General features: G+C 55.5%; 1 protein-coding gene across 7 annotated transcripts in view; it reads right to left on the bottom strand.

The window, feature by feature from the left end:
• The window catches only part of EPN2 (epsin 2), a 51,999-nt gene that overhangs the window by 5,269 nt on the left and 26,469 nt on the right, over nucleotides 1-20,261 (bottom strand). For 2 of the 7 annotated variants that reach the window (XM_065908673.1, XM_065908674.1), the window contains exons 2-8: nucleotides 19,402-20,163; nucleotides 17,614-17,781; nucleotides 7,108-7,220; nucleotides 5,743-5,835; nucleotides 4,870-5,062; nucleotides 1,006-1,179; nucleotides 677-763 (exon numbers count right to left, since the gene is read on the bottom strand). In XM_065908673.1, coding sequence (XP_065764745.1) covers nucleotides 677-763; nucleotides 1,006-1,179; nucleotides 4,870-5,062; nucleotides 5,743-5,835; nucleotides 7,108-7,220; nucleotides 17,614-17,781; nucleotides 19,402-19,996 — 1,423 coding nt within the window. In that variant the 5' untranslated portion in view covers nucleotides 19,997-20,163. The remainder of the gene's footprint in view (nucleotides 1-676; nucleotides 764-1,005; nucleotides 1,180-4,869; nucleotides 5,063-5,742; nucleotides 5,836-7,107; nucleotides 7,221-17,613; nucleotides 17,782-19,401; nucleotides 20,164-20,261) is intronic. The other 5 variants (XM_065908675.1, XM_065908677.1, XM_065908676.1 and 2 more) reach the window with 5 other exon arrangements.

Genomic DNA, 20,261 nt, shown 5'->3' with positions numbered 1-20,261 from the left:
GGAGTCAGGCCTCCTGCACAGTGGCTGATGGGCAGGGTGGGAGCTGCTTGTGTGTGTGTTTGTGTGTGCATATATCTCTGTGTGTGTGCACATGCACACATATGTATATGTGTGTCTCTGTGTGTGCATGTTTGTATATGGATATATGTATGTATATGTGCATATATCTGTGTGTGCATGCGCACACGCACTTGTATATGTGAGCGTGTCTGTGTATGTACGTCTTTGTGCGTGCACATGTATGCCTGTGTACGTATATGTATATGTGTGTCTGTGTGAGCATGTGTCTGTGTGTATGTGTGTGCATACATCTGTGTGTACGTGCCTCTGTGTGTATGTCTGTGTCAAAGATGCCTGCCCATACAGGGACCTGAGTGGTCTAGAAAAGGGCGCCTCTGAGGAGCTGGGAGGAAGGCAGATGGAGGTGGGGCAGGGGCCATGTGGGGCTGGAAGCCAGGGCAGTAGCCTCTGCAGGCAGCCCCAGGGCAGGAGGCCAAGGCGGCCCAGTGAGAGGACAGAAAGCTCAAGGGCATCCACTGCTGCCCCGAGTCACCCCAGCTCTGAGTCAGACAAGAGGAAAGTGCGTGGAGTCGCTGGGCTCACAACTGTCATCCCTGCAGAGAGAGGGTTGGTCAAGGGCATAGGACCGCGCAGAAACCACCACCACCTCATGTACCTGCTTTTTTTGAAGTTCGGAGGTTGTCAAATTCAGAGAAGTCATCTTTAATTGTACCATTCAAGTTGCTGAAGAGATCGAAGGACCCTGGGGGAGAGAGTGGTGGTGACTGCAGGGGCCTCCACTTTCCTGCCTTCCACTGCCCACCTGGGCTGGGGTGGGCCGGCATCTCTGCCCCTTGTGGGGAGAACTGGAGAGCCAATTGGAGGGGGGAGTGGTGAAGCACAAGCTTGGGTTACCAGGTGGGCAGGGAGGGGACCAGGAGAGGGACTCCCCATACAGAGTGGGGTGCTCAGACCGAAGCAGAGGAGCCAGGAAGGGGGTCTCACCAGAGGAAGACACAGGCTTAGCAGCCGAGGCTGTAGCCCAGGGATCAGTGGCTTTCCCAGCGCTGGGGGCTGGCTGCTGCGGGGCGGCCCAGGGGTCCGAGCCCTTGGGAGCAGAGTGTGTGCCGGCTCCAGTGGGTGCCCCCCAGGGGTCGACAGAGGCGGCTGGCTTGGCACCTGTGGAGAGGTAGGGTTGGCTCGAAGATGCCCGCTGAAAGGGCTGGGCAGCCCAAGTGAGAGGGGGAGGGCCAGCCCTGGGTGGTAGGAGCACCCGGGGGGAGAGAGCCACAAAGCCTGCTAGCAGACTGGTATGGCTCGGAGAGCACCGGGCACACACCTGGGTGCTAACACAGCAACTCAGCGGGTCTGGACAGGCTCTTCCCTGAAGGACAGACAGACTTCTACGCTTGGAGACTGTCTGTGGGGAGGGGGCTGACTCCAAGAGCACCCACGCGCCAGCTGCTCGGAGCATTGCAGGTGCCCACACCCTGCCCCTGCGCCCCGTCCCAATGGTCAGCACCTCCCCTTGGCGAGCGGTGCGGGGCCCCTGAATCAGGTGCCCGGCAGACACACCACAAGCTGTGTTCACGTGTCTTATTTGGGAGGCTCAGCTGTGCTGCTTTGCTGCTGTGTGACATTCTGCGCTGAGACAGAGAAGGCGAGGCGGGTGTGCTTGTGTGGCCGCCGCTCCCCAGGAGCCCCTCACAACTCCCCCTGCCCCGGCCCCGAGGTGCCGACTCCATTCGCCTCCCGAGGGGCTGCTTTGCTCCATCATGCTCATCGGTGGGGTTCTTTCCACATCTGGCTGCTGATTCTCTTCCATGAGTTACAAACATTCTTCTCACTTGCGGCCTTTCCCTTCACCCTCCTTAAGGGGTCACTTGAAGAATGGAGAAGTTCTCAACTGGGATGGGGCAGGATCCCCGGGATTTTCCTCTGATTTGTGCTTTCTGGGACATGCAGGAGCTCCATCCCCACATGGGGCCTCAGTAATACTTTTTACTTTAGTTTTTATTTCCATAAGGGATTTATACAATTTTTGTAAAAGTTAGTCCTAGGGACTGGTATACTTTTAAAACTTCATTTTCTAATTATCTTTTTGTTATGCAGAGAAACTGAAGTTCACATAGTAATTTTTGTATCCAGCAATCTTACTAAACTCAGTTCTAATCACTGAAATTCATCCTATTTATTCTCACAGTAATTCTAATAATAACTCTCAATTCCAATAAACCCCTCCCTGGTAGCTACGCACACACTTCCATCTCTCATAAAGGATGGCGGCAGAGCTCTTCGAGTTCCTCCTCTTCCTGTCTTGCTGTGCCGGCCAGGACCACCCGTCCCAACACATGGCAGAGGCACAGGCTGAGTCCAGGTCTTGCTCTTAAACATTTACCATTAAATGGCACCATTGACCATGACGGGCTTTCTCCTTTCAGAAGCTGATGATCAGGTTACAGAAACTCTGCATTATTTTAAGTTTGCTAAGACTTTTGTAATGAACAGCTGGTGAATTTTGTCAACCTGTTTCTGCCTTTACAAACATGACTGCATGATTTTTCTCTTTGGGTTTATTAATATGGTACATTAATACATTTCCTGGGGATTCCCTGGTGGCTCAGTAGTAAGGAATCTGCCTGCCACTGCAGGAGATGCAAGCTCAATTCCTGGGTTGGGAAGATCCCCCAGAGAAGGAAATGGCAACCCACTCCAATATCCTTGCCTGGAAAATTCCATAAACAGAGGAGCCTGGCGGGCTACAGTTCATGGGGGTCGCAAAGAGTCGGACACAACTTAGCAACTGAACAACAACAGTACATTACCTGACTTGGTCCTTGCAAACAAAGTTTTTCATAATGAACTATATCATTTTTATGTTGTTCTCATTTTGATTTTGTAATTGCTTCTTTGCTGAGGGTTTCTGCATCTATATTCCTAAGTGAGCCTGGCCTGACATGTCTGTTCTCACACTGGGCATCTTCTTTCTGGTTCTGGTATTAAGGTTGTGCTAGCGCACAGCAGTCTGTGTGAAGGAGAAGTGCTTCCTGTGGGGTGTCAGACCTCCCAGCAAAGCTTGTGGAGTGACCTGGCGGTGAGGGGGAGGGGCATAGCTGACTCGGGTCCTTTAGTGACTCTAGGTCTATCCTGTTCACAGGTGTCCTTCCACCAGTGTGGCTGAGTGTGACTTTACCCACTTTGCCTAAGTCCTCAGGTTTGACAGCACAGAGTTGGTAAACTCTTACTCTCTGCTGAGTCTCAGCAGGATCTCTCTTGAGGACACTGGCCCCACTGCTGGATGAAGCTGGCCCAAACGTAGAGCCACCTGTCTGCACTGGGGCCATGTATGACTGGTGTCCTGCCCATCAGACTGCCTCCTTGACGTACTCGGGGTGCAGTCCCGCCCTGCAGCCCCCATGCCACCCCCTCACACAGCCCAGAGTAAAGTGCATGAGAACCAAGGAGCTGGCCCTGGGTCGGGCAAGGAGCAGCAGACAACGAAGCAGCAGTCCACAAACCACATGAGGCCTCAAACCACAAACAGCCACCCCAGCTGTATTCTGATGAGCTCTAAACATGCTCTTAATTTTTTAAATTCACTGTCAACATTTAAAGGTGTGATTTGAAAATTTAAGGTTATGGACTTTCCTGGTGGTCCAGTGATTAAGAATCCTCCTGCGAATGCAAGGTACCTAGGTTTGATCCCTGCTCCGGGAAGATCCTGTATGCCATGGAGCAGCGAAGCCCGGAGCGCCACAACCACTGAACCTGCGCTCCAGAGCCCACGAGCTCCAACTAGAGAGAGGCTGTGCGCAGCAATGAAGAGCCAGCACAGCTAAAAATAACCATGCTTTGTTAAAAAAAAAAGTCAAGGTTTCAATCTCTTACTGCTCAATGGTTATACAAAATATGATTTAATCTATAAAATGGAATATTATTCTGCCATAAAAAGAGGTGAGGTAAGAATGTGTGCTACCATGAGGATGAACTCTGAAAACATGCCAAGTGGAAATCACCAGGCCCACGTGCTGTGTGATCCCAAGGCTGGGCCATTACCTGCGCCTGTCCCGGTCCCTGCATGGGAGAAAGGAACCTGGCATTTGGTACACTTCAGCAAACTGCTAGGGAACTGAGCTGAATACAAAAGATGGGGTTCTGGTTTGGAGAGACAAAGGCCCCAGGAGACATGGGCACAACAGACACATCCAAAGTTGCAAGACAGGATGTCCACACATCAGCCATGGCAGCAGGGTTGAGTGCACCTGGGGGGCTCCCAGAGCGGCAGGCTGGCTGGGTAACTCACAGAGCCTGCAGCCAAGCCCTGCCCAGCGATCAGGAAGCCCATGTGCCCAAGGTCTCCACCAAGATGAAACAGATGGGGTCACGCTCATGTCTGAATCACCTGTCACAAGTTTACTTTACGCTGGCATTAAACAGAACTCTAAAATGTTCATTTAGCCTATTAAACAGATTTGCTATTGCTTTAAATAACAAGTAAGAAGAATTACTTTAATCTGGTCATTTAAGCATGTCATAATTTCTAGCTAATCACAGCAACTCAACTCAGACATTTCACGCCATATAACAGTTTCTTAACCCAGGTACAATCCTGAGGCTGAGGGTTAATGTGAGGTCCAGAGGAGGGACAAGCCATTTCCAGTACATGTGGGAAGCAGAGAAGAAATGTGCCCAAAGTTCCTCACAACAGGACGAAATGGAGCTCTGAACCACTGCCCTCAGGAGGGCATTACAGGAGGTGTGGAGGCCTGGACACCCACCCCGTCACCTGGACCCAAGCCCACTGCTGCCAGGTGAGCAGAGTGCCTGTAGCCCCTCCCTCATTCCAGCAAGTGAGCAGGGGAGATGTACCAGGGGGGTCTTTACCGAACGACGGCCAGGGGTCCGCAGTGCTGGCTGGGGCTGCCGGCGCGCCCCAGGGGTTGGTCTGGCTGGCAGAGGTGGACGGGCCCCAGGGCTCCGCCTTCTGGGCAGCAGGGCCCGCACTGGGCAGGGCATCCATCAGGTCCAACAGTGTAGTCTGCTGCGGGTGGGAGCTGTGCTGCTGCGACGAGCATGGAAGGCGACAGGTGAGCTCTGCTGCCTGGCGGCACATGTCCACCCATCGCCTGCACCTACCCGGGCTTCTCCCAGAGAGAAGGCCTTCAGGGGCCCAGAGGACCACAGGACTCCCACTGCCCCACATCACCACTTCCCAGTGAAGACCCAGCTCCACCCTACGTGCCACATGCCCTCTGTCGACCGGTCCTCAGGTTTCCTGGGAAAACACAGGTTTTGCCTCCTTCCAGGTGCTGTCCGCTGATGCACCTGGCCCCACAGTGGCCAGCATCACCCAAGGCCCTCTCTCCTGGGGGCTGGCTCACCCTTCCATTCTCATGGCCATCCTGGCTGCTGTCAGGGCCCGCAGCACTGTAACAGGATGGGGGCCCCAATGGAGCCCCTGGCCCTGGGAGGGGGAGGCGGGGCTCTGCCTTCCGACAGGAAGGTGAGGTTGTCGGGGGCAGAGCAGTCACCTTTAGGTCTCAGAGCACTTGATGTGCAGCTTACAAAGCAGTGGTTGGAGCCATATGCTTGGGGGGGTGGGGGGACCAAGAAGGGGTCATGGGGGCCCACCACCCAGGCAGAAGTGTGCACTCCATCCTCTCCTCACTCCTGCTGTCACACCATGGGGGCAGGCTTGGGAGGGTCTCACACAGTGATCCCCCAGCCCCGTGAAGCACTCACCTCTTTCTTTTTTGGAACTTTAACCGTGTCTCGGCGGCTCTCCTCCAAGGCCATCTGCAGCCTGAGGTCATCGCCCCGCCTAAGGCGCTCTTCCTGTGGAGCACAATGAACCTTGAAGCTGGTGGTTATGGCCACAACATCACCACCCAGCTAGGCCCTCCCGCCACAGCCGGAAACTAAAGCTGTATCGCCAGTCACTTCAGAGGAGGGTCTGAGGACAAGGTGGACAGGGAGTATCTCCCGTCCCCTCTGTGCACCTGAGGTCCCCAACCGCCTGTGTGACTCCCACCTACTTCCAGTCCCACCAGGGAGCCCAGGGCACAGACACCACCAGAGAGAAAAGGAACACTTCTAAAATGCTTTTTCTCAAAGTGAAAATGACTTTAAAATTCTAATTTTGGAAGCAATATGTCTCTTCATAAAACACAAATAATCGGGAGGAGAAAAAAAAAAAACAAACACAAACAATCCAGAAAGGAATTGGAAGAGGGACAGGTCACAGGCCGTTTCACCCTGACCCCCACTGTGCTTCCAGAAAACAAGTGTGTCCCTATTTTTGATTTCTAACAGAAATGGTCCACTGTATTTTATATTTATTCAAAGCACAGTCACCATATATAAGACTGGGCAGCTTGAGCTTTTACAAATGGATAATATAATGATTAAATGTAAGTGAATACACTCATTGTGTCTTATTTACTCTAAGATGGCATGAGGAACCATACTGGATGGGCACATCCATCCACCCCGTTTTCCCTGTGAGCTCTCTGTACCTCCCTTGGGCTGCCAGGGGTGGGGCAGGACCCACAGGGAGGTCATGTGGACCAAGGGGCCGCCCTGGGGGCTGTCCGCTACTGTGGACCTTACAGGATACTCCAGTCACAGGGGGACTAGCCACACTGGGACTGACAGCTGCCTCCATGTGACCCCCTGCCTGTCCCTCACGGCACTTCTAAGCAAGAGGGTGACACAGCCATGCCACACTGCTTCGCCCTTTTGAACCACAGGACAGCAAGTCGGGGCTGAAAGCGGCAGCAGAGGGTCAACCCCTCTGAAGGTCCTCTGGGCCGCTCCTTCCCCTCCTTCTCCATCTTCACGTGACGCGCGCTCGTAACACGTGTCCGTCCCTGGACGTTAGTGCTCTGCTCTCCTGGGCCCTCCCGCCAGCCTCTGTCTTATCCTTTTCCAGGTCCAGATGCTCTCCAGCCACCTTGTGGATCGTATTCCGCACACGGGGTGCAGAGGGAGCATCTCGCGAAGCACCTCTGACAGACGTGTCCCCAGGACTGATGTCCTGAAAGCCTTTCCTCCGTGTGGCTGTGCCCGGGCCCTCCCCGCTGGGGGCGTGTCCCTGCCAGCACCCACCTGCTCGGCCACCTCTCTGCTCATGGCCAGCGCCAGCTGCAGCTGCAGCTCCTCCTCCCCACTCGTCTGAGGCCTTGCCTGTTCCAGCTCCGAGGACACCCGTGGGGAGGTGGCTGTGGGGGAGGCAAAGTCACTGTGAAGGACCCGTGTTCCCCGGTCAGCCACCCGCTCCTGCCTCACACCCACAGGTCCACCTGGGCGGAGAAAGGGGGTGTCTGCAACCATCCCAAGGTCACAGTTGAGGAACATCACAAGCACGCCAGCCACCCAGCACCCACCAAGAAAAATATCCTGGGGCACAGGCACGGCCAGCTCCGGCCTCTCGAGGGTCAGACCTGCCTCTATGGCAGAGCTGCACAGCTTCAAGGAGGGAAGCTGAGTTTTTACAAGATTGAGGGCACAGTTCTGGAAAAGCTGGGTCATTATTCAAAGAAGCCCAAGGCCTCTGTGGACTCACAGGTCCTCTCAAGACCTCCTGACCCCAAACACTGCTTCAGCCTAAATCTTCCACTTAAGCCTGCCTCTCAGCATCTGCTTCTTTGGGAGAAATTAATTGGTGGGGAAGAGCTCCGATACTGAAGTTTCTAGATAGCTGTGCTCTGGCTGCAGTGAGTAAGGTGGGAGAGGCAAGACTGAGCTGGGGTCCCTGAGCAGTCCAACGGGCAAGGCTGTGGGCCAGTTTGGGGCAGCCCGTAAAGGGCGACGTCTTGTCCTGCATTTAGCAAAGACATGTGAACACAGCGAGGAGACTGCATCTGGAGCAACCAGGCCGGGAACACAGTGTGTTCACTATGATTCACGGTCACCAAGAGAAATGGTTAAAAAAAAAAAAGGCCAACTGCCTCATGTGTACTCTTAAGCTTATAAAGAGGTCAAAGAGCAAAACGCTGCAGTTATGGAAAAAGCACAAAGATGCTTTTCTAAATAAAATCAAGTCCAATCCAGTCCATCACCCCAATTTTCCAAAGCAATCCTTTAGAAATAAAGCTGGATGGTAACAAAATGTCCTCAAATCTATCTTAACTATCCGATTTCTTAACAACATCCCCCAACAAAAGCATGTCTGGTCCCCAAAGTTCACCTCTGCCCATCACAGACGGCAGATTCTGGCGTCCTTGTGCTCTAGAAAGCAATGCCACCACCCAGACTGGCGAGAACAAGGGAAGCGGGACAGTTGGGGACAGTTGTGGGGGGCAGGAGGAGGCTCTCCCAATGACCAGAGTGCTGTCTCATCCAGGTCACGGCCCCATGGGCCGCCCGCTCCCCACCAACTCCTGATGAAAGGTCTCTGAGGCTGCCTCACGAAACCCTCAGTTTATAACAAACCCTTCATATCCACCATCCTCCACTTACTCCCGAAGGGGAAACCAGGCCGCCAGGCCCCACCCTATACCCCCAAAGGGCTCTGAACAGAGGGCCCCATCTTAGCAGGGAAAGCTGAACTTGGCTGTGCAGCCACAGAGCCTGACTTGCCTGGGACAGGATGAATGGGCCGGGGCTCTGCAAGGCCGGCCGGAGAAGTGAGGCGCCCTGTCCTCAGTGCCTCTCTGCACAGCTGCGCGGCCGGCCCGGCTTCAAATGCAAATGTGCACGTCTGTGTCCCCCCAGCTGACGCTGCTGGAATAATGTGTGGCCGGAACACACGGAAATAGCTCACCACATCAATGTGGAAATCAGACAAAGGGTATTCCCCTAAATGCTGTGGTTTTTATAAGCGGATGCACGGCTCTCGGTCGCGCAGATGTCAGAATTCACAGCCACCAGCCCGGAGTGTCAGCTGAGTGCACACGGATCTCAGCTGCGAGGGTGGCGTCCGGTGGAGACGCTCCTGCCTTAGTGACAGCATCTCGGCCCCACAAAGGGCCTCTTGTGCCAGAGAACAGGACAGTCAGCACAGAGCCTGAAAGGGCCCTCCAGCCACCAGAGCCTGGCCTGGCCCCACTCTGAGGGTCCACCACTCACGGGGCAGTAAGAGAAGCAAGTCCCCTTGGGTCTCTGCTGCTTTCTGCCCCAGCCATGCTCTCCAGGGAAGGCAGGCCCTGTGCACACAAGCTGATCACCCTGCGAGTACGAGTCCCGACCCTTCCCCTGCGGTTGAGACTGACCCGTGGGGAGGAGCACAAAGCCGGCACCCCTATGGTGGGCTCCCATTTGTCCTGCCTGGTCCACCACCCTGGCTGCGGAAGCACAGGGGGAGGCTGGACAGGAAGCCCACACAGGCCCACATTGTCTCAAACTTCAGGCCAGGAGGAGAACCAGAAACCCACCCCCAACCTGGTACCTCCTGCAGGGCCAACCCCCTTCACTCTGCTCGCCTGCTCCAGGGGCTGGCTGACTGCACCAGGCCCCAAACGCCCCCTACAAGGCACTTTAGGCACACAAGGTTGGGGAATTTTGAAAAAAGAAAGTAAAGCACTCAAGGTAACAGAAAAACAGGAAACTGCCTCTTCTCATTGACAATGTTCTGCAATTTTCCTAGACAGCTCTTCAGCGGCATCTGCAGTCACGGACGTTGGTTGAAGGGCACAGACTGCAGGCCCCCTCCCGCAGGCGGCTCTGGATGGGGACTTCAAGGAAAGTGGGGCACACAGGCTGGAAAGAAGGCAAGGGCCTGGCCATGCAGCTCCAAGAAAACTCCACCTGGGTCTGAGCACTGCCACCACCCCATGCCTGCCAGCTGACAGGGACACCAGGCACCTGGCCTGTCCCCACCCCACTGCAGCAGGGAGCTGCACCCTGATGCCACCCCTCCAGGCTTCTGCTTCCAAGTCTGTGAGATGAGCGATGGGAGGGGCGGGAGGGGCGGGAGGGGCAGGAGGGCCCGAGACAAGCTGCTCCCACCCTGGGGGTTGGCCCTGCCCAGGTCACTGCTCTCCACTCCACCCACAGCCACAAGACACCCCCTGTCTCACGGGGCAGAAACCATAGATGGACACCGCGGTGGCTCAAGGCCTACGTGGGCTGAGGACTGTGGTTCTGGCAGCCGTGGCCTCCCCCTCCCTTTTCTGTCAGCCACCAAGGGAGGGGCTGCGGAGCCGGCGCTGAGCCCAGGGCCACTTTCTGCCCCCGGTGACCAGGTCCCTGTTCAGCTAAGTTCCTTCCTCATCACTGAACTGCAATGAAGTGCTTACTGGGCCTTCCTCAGCATGGCAACATCTTCCTGTGCTCCACAGGCTGTTTCCTGAGTCAGCGATGACCTCAGCCACCGAGGACACTCCCACACGGAACAGAGGCTTCTGACCCTGTCCCCTGGGAGACCCACCAGGCCCGCCTGCTCCCAGCTCACAGGCGACAGCAGGAAAGACTGTTGTTAGTCAAGTGAGATGAATTACCCCAGGTAACATTGAAAGCTCAGATTACCCCAGGTAACGTTGAAAGAGAGAAATTACATAAATATGTTGTGGAAATAACATGTCCACTGACTCAATGGACATGAGTTTGAGCAAACTCTGGGAAACGGTGGAGGACAGGGAAGACTGCTGTGCTGTAGTCCATGGGGTCGCGGAGTCAGACATGACAGAACAACTGAACAACAATGTTGTGGAAAAGTAAAAAAGGTGCAAGATGCGAAGAGGATGAAGTACCACCACAGCTGGGAGACCTTCAGGACAAGAGGGGCTGGACCATGACCATGCTCTGCCCTTTGCCCACCACTCGACAGTCCTGGCAAAACCCTGTCTAGGTCCCAATGCAGACTCTACATCTGATTCCAGTTCACAGAAGCACAGGAAAAGGACTGAGGCAGACAAACCCCGACCAAGGGCCACTTTGCAGGACCGGCCGGCCCAGCATCCCAGCACATGAGGGTCGTGAGCACTGTTATACTGAAGGGACACGTGGTCTCAGTACAGACAGCAGGCTGTACGTCACAGTCAGAACAGTGGGCAGATGGGCACGCAGGCAGGGATGAGATGGCCCAACGACTGCTGTCCACTCCATCCACTGTCGGGTTATGGGGGAGGGGAGATGCCAGAGCTTGTGTTAAATACTTCAGCGTAAGAGGAAGTAAGGGCCGCCCCACTCTTCCTGCCTCTACTCCTCTTCCCAGAGGAAACAGCTGTTGACATTTTCTCATGATTCCACTCAGAAGACATACACGCACGCCCTGCACATTGGCATGCTTTCTTGACTCTCGCCCACAGGCCCCCTCAATTCCTGCCATGTGTGAGCTCCACCTCACCGCATCCCCACCCAGGCTGACGGTCTCAGCCTCAGAGAGGCAGCCCTGGTGGAGGGTGCGCCTGGAAGTCTGGGCCCAGACCCAGGCTTGCCGCTGCTCAACCCCCTTCCGTGGCCTCCTCACCCACAGGATGGGAGATAGGGTCCCCGCGGCTTGGGCTGCTGTGAGGACCAGACGAGTTCTATGGGGCGCACCTGGCCCAGCGCCTGGCAAGTGACAGTGGCACCACACCTGGCGTCTTGCCCAACCCTCAGCCCAGGTGGGGTCCTGCCTCCCAATCCACCCCAAAACCGGGGTTGAGGCCCAGAGATGAGGTGGCTCGCCAGGGTTCCGCAGCCACAAGGGACAAAGGCCAACCTAAGGCCTTGCTCTTCATCATCACTGCTTCCCACAGAGGAGGGAATCGGGGCCCAGGAAGGTCCCAAGGCCACTCAGAGCCAGCAGGAGAACTCAAAAGCCAATGCCATGCTGTCCCCATGCCTGGCCTGGGGGCAGGCAGCAAGGCTGCCAGGCAGAGAGCAGGTGGGGCTTCACCAGGTTCGACAGCCTTGCCCTGCCCAGGAGCCAAGGCAGAGTGGGCCCAAAGGTGTGAGGTCCTGACCCCCAGCGCCTCAGAACACGGGCAGATTTGGAAACGGCTATGGCAGAGTCCTTAGTGAATGGTTAAGCTGAGGTCACACTGGAGCAGGTGGGCCCCACATCCAACGTGCCCTGTGTCCTTATAGGCAGGGAAGAGATGGGGCGAAGACATGAGGGAAGGGCGGCAGCTGTGGCCCGGGGACACCGAGGAGGCCTCCAGCAGCAGAAGCAGGGACAGCGCGAGGCCGGACGCGCCCTGTGCGTGCAGGTCTCAGAGGTGCAGGCCTGAGCACACCCTGATCCAGGGCTTCCAGCCTCCACAGGGGACAAGACCCGTGTCAGTGCTGCTGCAGCCCCAGGGCCCGGGCTCTCCCAGCATACACATCTGGGCCCCACCTCCCCGCACACTCCTGCCACGGGGAGGAGCTGCCCCTCGACTCTCTACTGCTCACCACCCACCCTTGGCCCCTGCTCTGTCACCCCTGCAAGGGCCCCAGAATCCTCCAGCTCCTTCCTGCCCTCAGATCATGCCCTCCTTCCAGCCCTCAGGCGGGCAAGAGAACCTCGACTTCCCCTCCAGGGTCGGCTCCGGAGCCGTCCCCCAGCACATCCTCCCCACTGGGATGCTCCGCGCGCAGGGGTTCTTCTCAGCCTGGCTCAGCCCGGACACCCCTGCCCCAGGGACCCAGAGCCCGCAGACTGGGGGCCTCACCTGTGCTCCACACCTGCCTGCAGCCAGGCCATCTCCCCGACCTGACTCTTTCCACGCACTTGTATGTTCATTTTCTAGTTTAGTTTCCAGTGAGCAGAAGCTGTGACTCCCAAGGGCACACCTCATACACTGGGCCCAACCATCCTGAGGTACATGAAAGCCGAAGCCCAGGAAGAAAGGAGGCAGCGCGGACAATGGTGGGGATAGGCGGGCAGACAGACATAAAGGCTGCCCTGTCTCTGGCTGGCAGGAGTCAAGAGCCCATCCTGTCTGTGCTGCTCTCTTTGGGCTGCAGGGTAAACCCTGTCCGTTAACAAGGTCATCAGCCTGCAAGGTGGGAGCTAGAAGCTTGTCCAGAACAGGAAGCCATTTTTCCCCCTTGCTCTTTCCCGGGGGTCCCATGGTTCCTGGTGCTTTGGGAAGTCACATTCTGTGGGGGTGGGGAGCACCGGGGTGAGGGCCACACCCACAGCTCCCCAGGCAGGCGCTCACTAGGGAGGAACTGGGGGTGGGGTCAGAGAGCTGTGGTCTCTGGAACTTCAACAGAGACAGAACGCCCTCTTTCTTAATTCAATCGTAAACTGAGGTTACATGCCTACAGCAGTTTCTTATAGAGCAATACTTACAGACAGGAAACTCACTTTTAAAATGAATATCCTGATGGAAATTTTCATCTACTAAACTAGCAAAGTAATGCTCAAAATTCTCCAAGACAGGCTTCAACAGTATGCGAACAGTGCTTCCAGACATTCAAGCTGGATTTAGAAAAGGCAGAGGAACCAGAGATCAAATTGCCAATATCCGTTGGATCACAGAAAAAAAACAAGAGAATTCCAGAAACACATCTACTTCTGCTTTATTGACTATACCAAAGCCTCTGACTGTGTGGATCACAACAAACTGTGGAAAATTCTTCAAGAGTTGGGAATACCAGACCACCTGACCTACCTACTGAGAAATCTGTATGCAGGTCAAGAAGGAACAGTTATAACTGGACATGGAACAACAGACTACTTCCAAATTGGGAAAGGAGTACATCAAGGCTGTATATTGTCACCCTGCTTATTTAACTTATATGCAGAGTACATCATGAGAAATGCTGGACTGGATGAAGCACAAGCTGGAATCAAGACTGCCCAGAGAAATATCAATAACCTCACATATGCAGATGACACTACTCTTATGGCAGAATGCAAAGAAAAACTAAAGAGCATCTTGATGAAAGTGAAAGAGAGCGAAAAAGTTGGCTTAAAACTCAACATTCAGAAAACTAAGATCATGGCATCCGATCCCATCACTTCATGGCAAATAGATGAGGAAACTGGAAACAGTGACAGACTTTATTTTGGGGGGCTCCAAAATCACTGCAGATGGTGACTGCAGTCATGAAATTAAAAGACGTTTGCTTCCCGGAAGAAAAGTTATGACCAACCTAGACAGCATATTAAAAAGCAGAGACCAACAAAGGTCCATCTAGTCAAGGCTATGGTTTTTCCAGTAGTCATGTATGGACTGAGAGTTGGACTATAAAGAAAGCTGAGTGCCGAAGAATTGATGCTTTTGAACTGTGGTGTTTGAGAAGACTCTTGAGAGTCCCTTGGACTGCAAGGAGATCCAACCAGTCCATCCTAAAGGAAATTAGTCCTGAATATTCATTGGAAGGACTGATGCTGAAGCTGAAACTCCAATACTTTGGCCACCGGACGCAAAGAACTGACTCTTCTGCAAAGACCCTGATGCTAGGAAAGATTGAAGGTGGGAGGAGAAGGGGACGACAGAGGATGAGATGGTTGGATGGCATTACTGACTCAATGGACATGAGTTTGAGTAAGCTCTGGGAGTTGGTGATGGACAGGGAGGCCTGGTGTGCTGCAGTCCATGGGGTCACAAAAAGTTAGGCACAACTGAGCGACTGAACTTAACTGAAACCAGAAATTAGCTTTCAGAAAAATCTCAGTACCCATTTTGGGATTGGGGCTATCCACCAAGCATGGCCACCCCTCTCGCACCCCAGCTGGGGGCGCTGCACCTGGGCTGGGTCTGCCGGGAAAACATCTGCCAAGTTCAAGACACAGAATGGTGCTAACACACTGTCCACGAACCTCACTTCCTGGAATTCTACATTGAAGACAAGACAATTCTACATCAAGACCCCTTGGAAAAGCAGCTTTCTGCCCAAAGGTATTCACCACATTGTTACCACACTGTGAGAACCTGGACACAATTCAGACAGGTGGAGACTATGATCCACGCGGTCCCTTCTCAGAGCATGTCCCTCAGGCGGGGTGCTGTGTGAGAGCCTGTGACAGCACAGGGGACACACACAACCGGGAGAGAGTGCTATCCTGACCTGCTCTATGGGCCTCTCACCCACCCAAGCTCTAACCTTTGAAGTCAAGTGTAACTGTGTAGCAACGTGGAAAATGCAGAGCAAGTTATGAGTCAGCTGAGGGGTCCTCTGAGCCTCTGCATCATGCCCACTGCACTCAGGTTAAGAACAGTCTCTGACTCGCCTGCCTGGCTCCCTCCAGGCAACTCCATGTGGCGCACTGTCAGGGCGCCCACCCTCTCCCGAGCTGGAGGCCCACAGAGGGCCAGGCCTCATCTGCAGACCATGAGCCCTCACTGCCCAGCGCCAGCCCTGGCCAAATGAATGCTGTAACCGTCTGAGATGTGTGCTCTGTTACAAACGACACGTGTGTAACACTGGTCTACCATGTATACAATATAAAACATTAGATTCCTTCTGCTCCCATGAAACACACTTCAGACCCAGATCCAGGTCTGTTCATACAGTTGGCCATGGGGGATATGGGTATTGATTTGGTCCTCGCTTCCTCCTCGGAGTAAGAACTCTCTGGCTCTCCCCAGATAGATGGCCATGATGAGGCCCCACCACTGCCTGTGCCCAGAGGCCCGGCAGCTGGGGTGACGACGTCATGATAGAAAGGGCAGGGATCCAAACAAACCTGCAGGCCTGGAAAAGCACATGCTTAGAAACACTTAGAAGGATACACCCACACAGGAACAGCAGCAGTCTAAGGAGATTATGGAGTGTGTCCATCTTCTTTTTGCACTTTCTACACGATCAGGAGTAGACAGGCATTATCTTACAATGAGAAAACCAGCAGAATTTCTTATGTGCCACCCGTGCTGAGCCTACCACCTAGACGTGGAGAAGCGGGCCACAGGGGCACTGGCCCGATGGGCTGGTCACTGAGTCGCCAGCAGGCCATGGGAGGAGGCCCATGGGCACACTGCCTGCTGACTCTGACTTTCTGAAAGGGCACGGCTGCCAGTCATCAGCCAGAGGGACAGGAGGAAGAACCTGAACTGGACAGGCCGCAGCCTACGAGAAACCTCAGCACCATGACCATGGTGCCCGCGTCCACCCCGAGACTCCAGCCTGTCAGACGTGTGCCTGGGCTCTGGGCAGCCAGCAGCTCAGGGAGCAGAAAAAGGGCAGCTACAAAGTTGGAAACAGCCTTCTTTACCAACAAAATCTAACCTCTAGGAATCAGATGGTCTAGACTCAAAGCCTCAAGATATGGCACATTTCCATGTTTCTGGAAAAGCCCACAAAATGTAGTTCCAAAGGCTAAGTGTAAAGAAAATGAAAAGAGGGCTAGTGCCCAAGCCTGAAACAACCACCGATGGAGACAGCACACCACACCAGCTGAGGGCCCAGCCTGGATCTCTGCTGCACCTCACAAGGCCAGTCAAGGTGACCCCTTCATGCTGCATTCCAAGCAGGCATGCTCAAGGCAGATCCCCAGGACCCAGGGGAAGCCCTCACCTCACACTTGGCATCAGGCAGGTGCTCAGAAAGGATCACCCGTGACGGTGAGGGTACGAGACACAGAGAGGAAGGCACCAGAATGGTGATACCACGTAACACTAATTTGCCCAAATCTCATCCAGGGCTTGAGAAACTCTGGGAAATCAAACTCATTCAGTCATTTTACCCTTAATTTCTACCCTTAATTTCTCCCTCTAGGCCCCAGAGCTGAGGCAGTGTGGGCTGTGGGTCGACCAACTTGTTGGCGGTGTGTGGAGGCACCGAGTTGGTGGGGGGACATGCAGGCCTCAGCTCGGGGGCTTTGAATGCAAGCGCCCCAGGACAGCTGGGGGCCCCAGGTACTCGACAGGCAGGCCCAGGGGCACTGTGGACCAGCGGGAGTGTCAGTCTGAAACATGCTGACTGCCTCCCTGCACCAAAGCTAGTCCTCCCTCAGGACAGAGGGTGAGTGGAGAACGGGCCCAGAGCTCAACGCGATGATCCCGCGAGCACTGGCAGGGTGGCCGCAAGGTATATTAGGCCCAAGTGAGGGGGCCACTTCAAGGGCTGCTGGTCACCCCGGTCACAGCCACCCAGGGAAGAGAGGAGAGACGTTCTCTGCGGCGGGCCCGGGTGCAAAGGCAGCAGACTGAGCGTACTTCTTCATAGGCTGCAGCGAAATCTGTTTTCAGCGTAGCCCGCACCAGCTGAAGGCTGTCCAGGAGAGCTAGCAATCAGCCCCAAAGCAAGCCTCACTTCCATCAACCTACAATTGATTGGACAGCTAACTCTCTGCTTGCCATGGTCCCGGGTCCCACAGATTTCAGGGAGGATGGCGGGGACTGAGAAGCAAAATCCACCACATTCGGTCCTCTGCTCACCCGCCCGCATCACTACAGCATGGAGGACGGCTCCCGGCTGGGTGTGCCAGTGGGACCAGGACCAAACCACAGGCCCGGCCCAGGGGCCCAGTCCTCCCCGCACCCGGGGCTGCCGCCAGCACACCTCCAGTCCTGCAGGGTGCAGGACTGGGAAAGCCCGACAACCACCCAGGCTTCATGCACAGCAGACACTGGCTCCCTTGAGGCCTCTGGGTGAGGGGTGTGGAGAGGGAGGCAGGGTAGCCAGGGCTCCTGGGAGAGGGGAGGACCAGTGCTGGGCTGAGGAGGGAGCTGCCCTGAGACCCGGGAGGCAGGGAGAGAGCTGGCTGTACTGGGCGACCAGGAGCACACCCAGCAGGCTGCCCGCGTTTCCCACCTTGGGCTGCGGGGTCCCAAGAGAGGCAGGGCTGGGCCGGGTCGCTGGCCGGGCAGGAGGGTGGCCCTGGGCGCAGCAGGAAGGACGGGCGCTGGCTCAGCGGCGGCTCCTCGCTCTGACCCCGCAGGGGCCCAGTGCGGTGCTGGGGACACAGCGAGGCCTCGGGTGCTGTGGGGCAGGGGGACACACACACACATACATACATACACACACACACACACACACACACACACACAGAGACAGACTGTTAGAGGGAAAAGCAAGGCCGGGCCCTGCGAACAGACTCTGAACATGCAGCTTAAGCTCGGGCTCTCAGAGGTGGGCCAACTCAGGGCCTCTGGGGAGGGAGGCAAAGGCTGAGGCCATGGGACCAGACACAAGACCCCACCAACTCCTCCCAGCCCTGGAACAGTCTTCACTTGATGCATGGGACATGGCTTCAGTTCCTATTCTCAGTTCTCGGGACTCAGGGGCAATGACCTCAAAAGGCAGGCAGGAGAAAAGCAGCCCCCAGGGCCCTTACGTGACCACTTCCAAAGAGGAGGCCAGTCCGGAGCCCAGCCCACCTGCAACTGCCTTTCTTGGAGGAGAGGGGCTCCCTGAGGCACACATACGACTTCACTTCTTAAGGGCAATCTTCCTTTTCTACCAACCTAGTGTAGGGGAGCCCCTGGAGCCCCAGAGTGCATGCTCCATTTCTTTTAAGCAGCTTCACCAAGGTCCCAGCCTTTGCCTGAGCAGAGTCATCCAAACTAGGTGGGGAAACGACAAGAACTACAAGTGGGACAAGGAATGCTGGCCTCTGAGCTTGAAAATCGCTGAGAATCCCAGAAGCGGGAGTCCGACCCCACTGTGCAAATCTGCTCAACACAAATGCTACAAGTGGCAGGGTGATGACAAACTGAAAACTGCCAAACTAAATAAGCAAGGTCAATAGGGGGTTGTCAAACTGCAAACAACTGGGTTAAAAATTTTTTTAAGCTAACAGTGTTACTTATTCCTAAAGCAAAGGGTAGGGGTACCTGGATTTTTGTTTTCACAGCCAGAGGAACAATTTCTGTGTCCCTCACCCTGCAGGCTACCAGGGCTGCCTGCTTGCCACTGCACTGAGAAGGCAGAGGGGCACCGTTTCAGGGCCCACGTCCATGAACATCTAGGATGCCAACATGGCTCCCTGGACAGCCTCCGTCAGGCCCTGAATGCCACTTCTGCTCTCTGACATCGCTCCTGAACACTGGGCAAAGACCCAGCATCTTCAACATGCAAAGCGAGAAAATAGAGCAGCCCAGAAAGCACGGACCCAACCGTGTGACAGAATCAGCAAGGACTCCCGCTCAGGGTGGGAAGGAAGCCTGGCTTCTCCCTCTGCAAGTGAGGCGGACATGCACTGCCTCACCCAGTGATGCTCAAGCAGAACAGACGCTGAGCCAGTCAGGAGACCAGCTTCAGAAAGCCCAGTTTCAGAAAGACATTGAATATGAGATAAAAGAGAGTAGATTCTCCAGGACAGCCAATCCCCTGCTGCTGGGGCAGCCAGGCCCTTTGCTTCAGCCCTGCCCTGAGGAGGAAGCAGGTAATCCATCCTCTGGGCCCACCTTGGCCCCGGGGCCGGCCCTGCCCACATGCACAGAGTCAAATCCCAGAGTGGCAGAGGGTCTGGGGCCAGAAGTCCTTCTGTAACAGTAACCCCAGGCGGACTGAGGGGCTGCTGCCAGGTGCCAGCAGCAGGAAGGTAGTGGCCACAATCTCTGGCTGAGCCTGGTGCCTGGCGTGGGGGTTACTACTCACAGCCATGGTAGGAAGCCGGTGACCCCCCGGCCTTGCCATACTCCTGCTCCGAGTAGCTGGTGGACAGGTTGGGCTGGCTGGAGCCCCGGCCAAAGGTGATCTGGTTGCTGCCCATGCCGGTGGCCACCTGGGCCATGCGCTCCTTGGTCTTGAGGGCCTGGGCCCGCTCGGCCTTAAGCCGCTCCTCATCCTTCAGCAGGGCCACCAGTTGCTTGGCCTTCTCACGCACGTTGACCCCCTGGTCCTTGCCGTCACGGTCGACGTACTGGAAGTCCTTCAGGGTCTGGATGGCGAAAATGTTCTCCCGGCACTGCTGGGCCACGCGCTCTGAGCCCGTCTTGATGAGGTAGTCGAGCAGCGTCAGCGCCTTGTACACGTGCCGCCAGTTCTTGCCGTGGTCGTTGAGTCGCTTCCACACCATGCTCATGATCTCCGAGAAGGCCACCACGTTGTAGGTCAGGTCCGCGATCTCCGTCATCAGGGAGCTGGACGGGCCCCATGGGTCATTGGAGGTGGCTTCCCGCACTTTTATCTCAGCTTCCGAGTAGTTGTTGACAATGTTTTTCATCTGCCGTCTGATGGACGAGGTCGTCATCTTTACGTTCTGTGACAAGTGCAGATCCCTTCAGAGAGAGAAGCTTCCCCGTCTCCAGCAGGTTTGTGCCCCACAGAGGTTCAGTCTCTGTAACAGGTCTGGAGCAAGGTCCCTGACGGTCATTTCCTCTAATGGAGCCTCAGATCTGAGAAGCCGGAAGCCATGACCTAGAGAAAGAAGTAACAAACGTTACTGTACGTGAGTTCCCCCGAGACAGCAGGCGCTCTGCAAATGGCAGGCACTGGTCGGCCAGCCCGGGTGGTGA

The sequence above is a fragment of the Muntiacus reevesi genome, chromosome 18 (assembly GCF_963930625.1).
Source record: "Muntiacus reevesi chromosome 18, mMunRee1.1, whole genome shotgun sequence".
In the NCBI taxonomy this organism is placed as follows: domain Eukaryota; kingdom Metazoa; phylum Chordata; class Mammalia; order Artiodactyla; family Cervidae; genus Muntiacus; species Muntiacus reevesi.
This window is presented reverse-complemented; position numbering and strand designations above follow the sequence as displayed.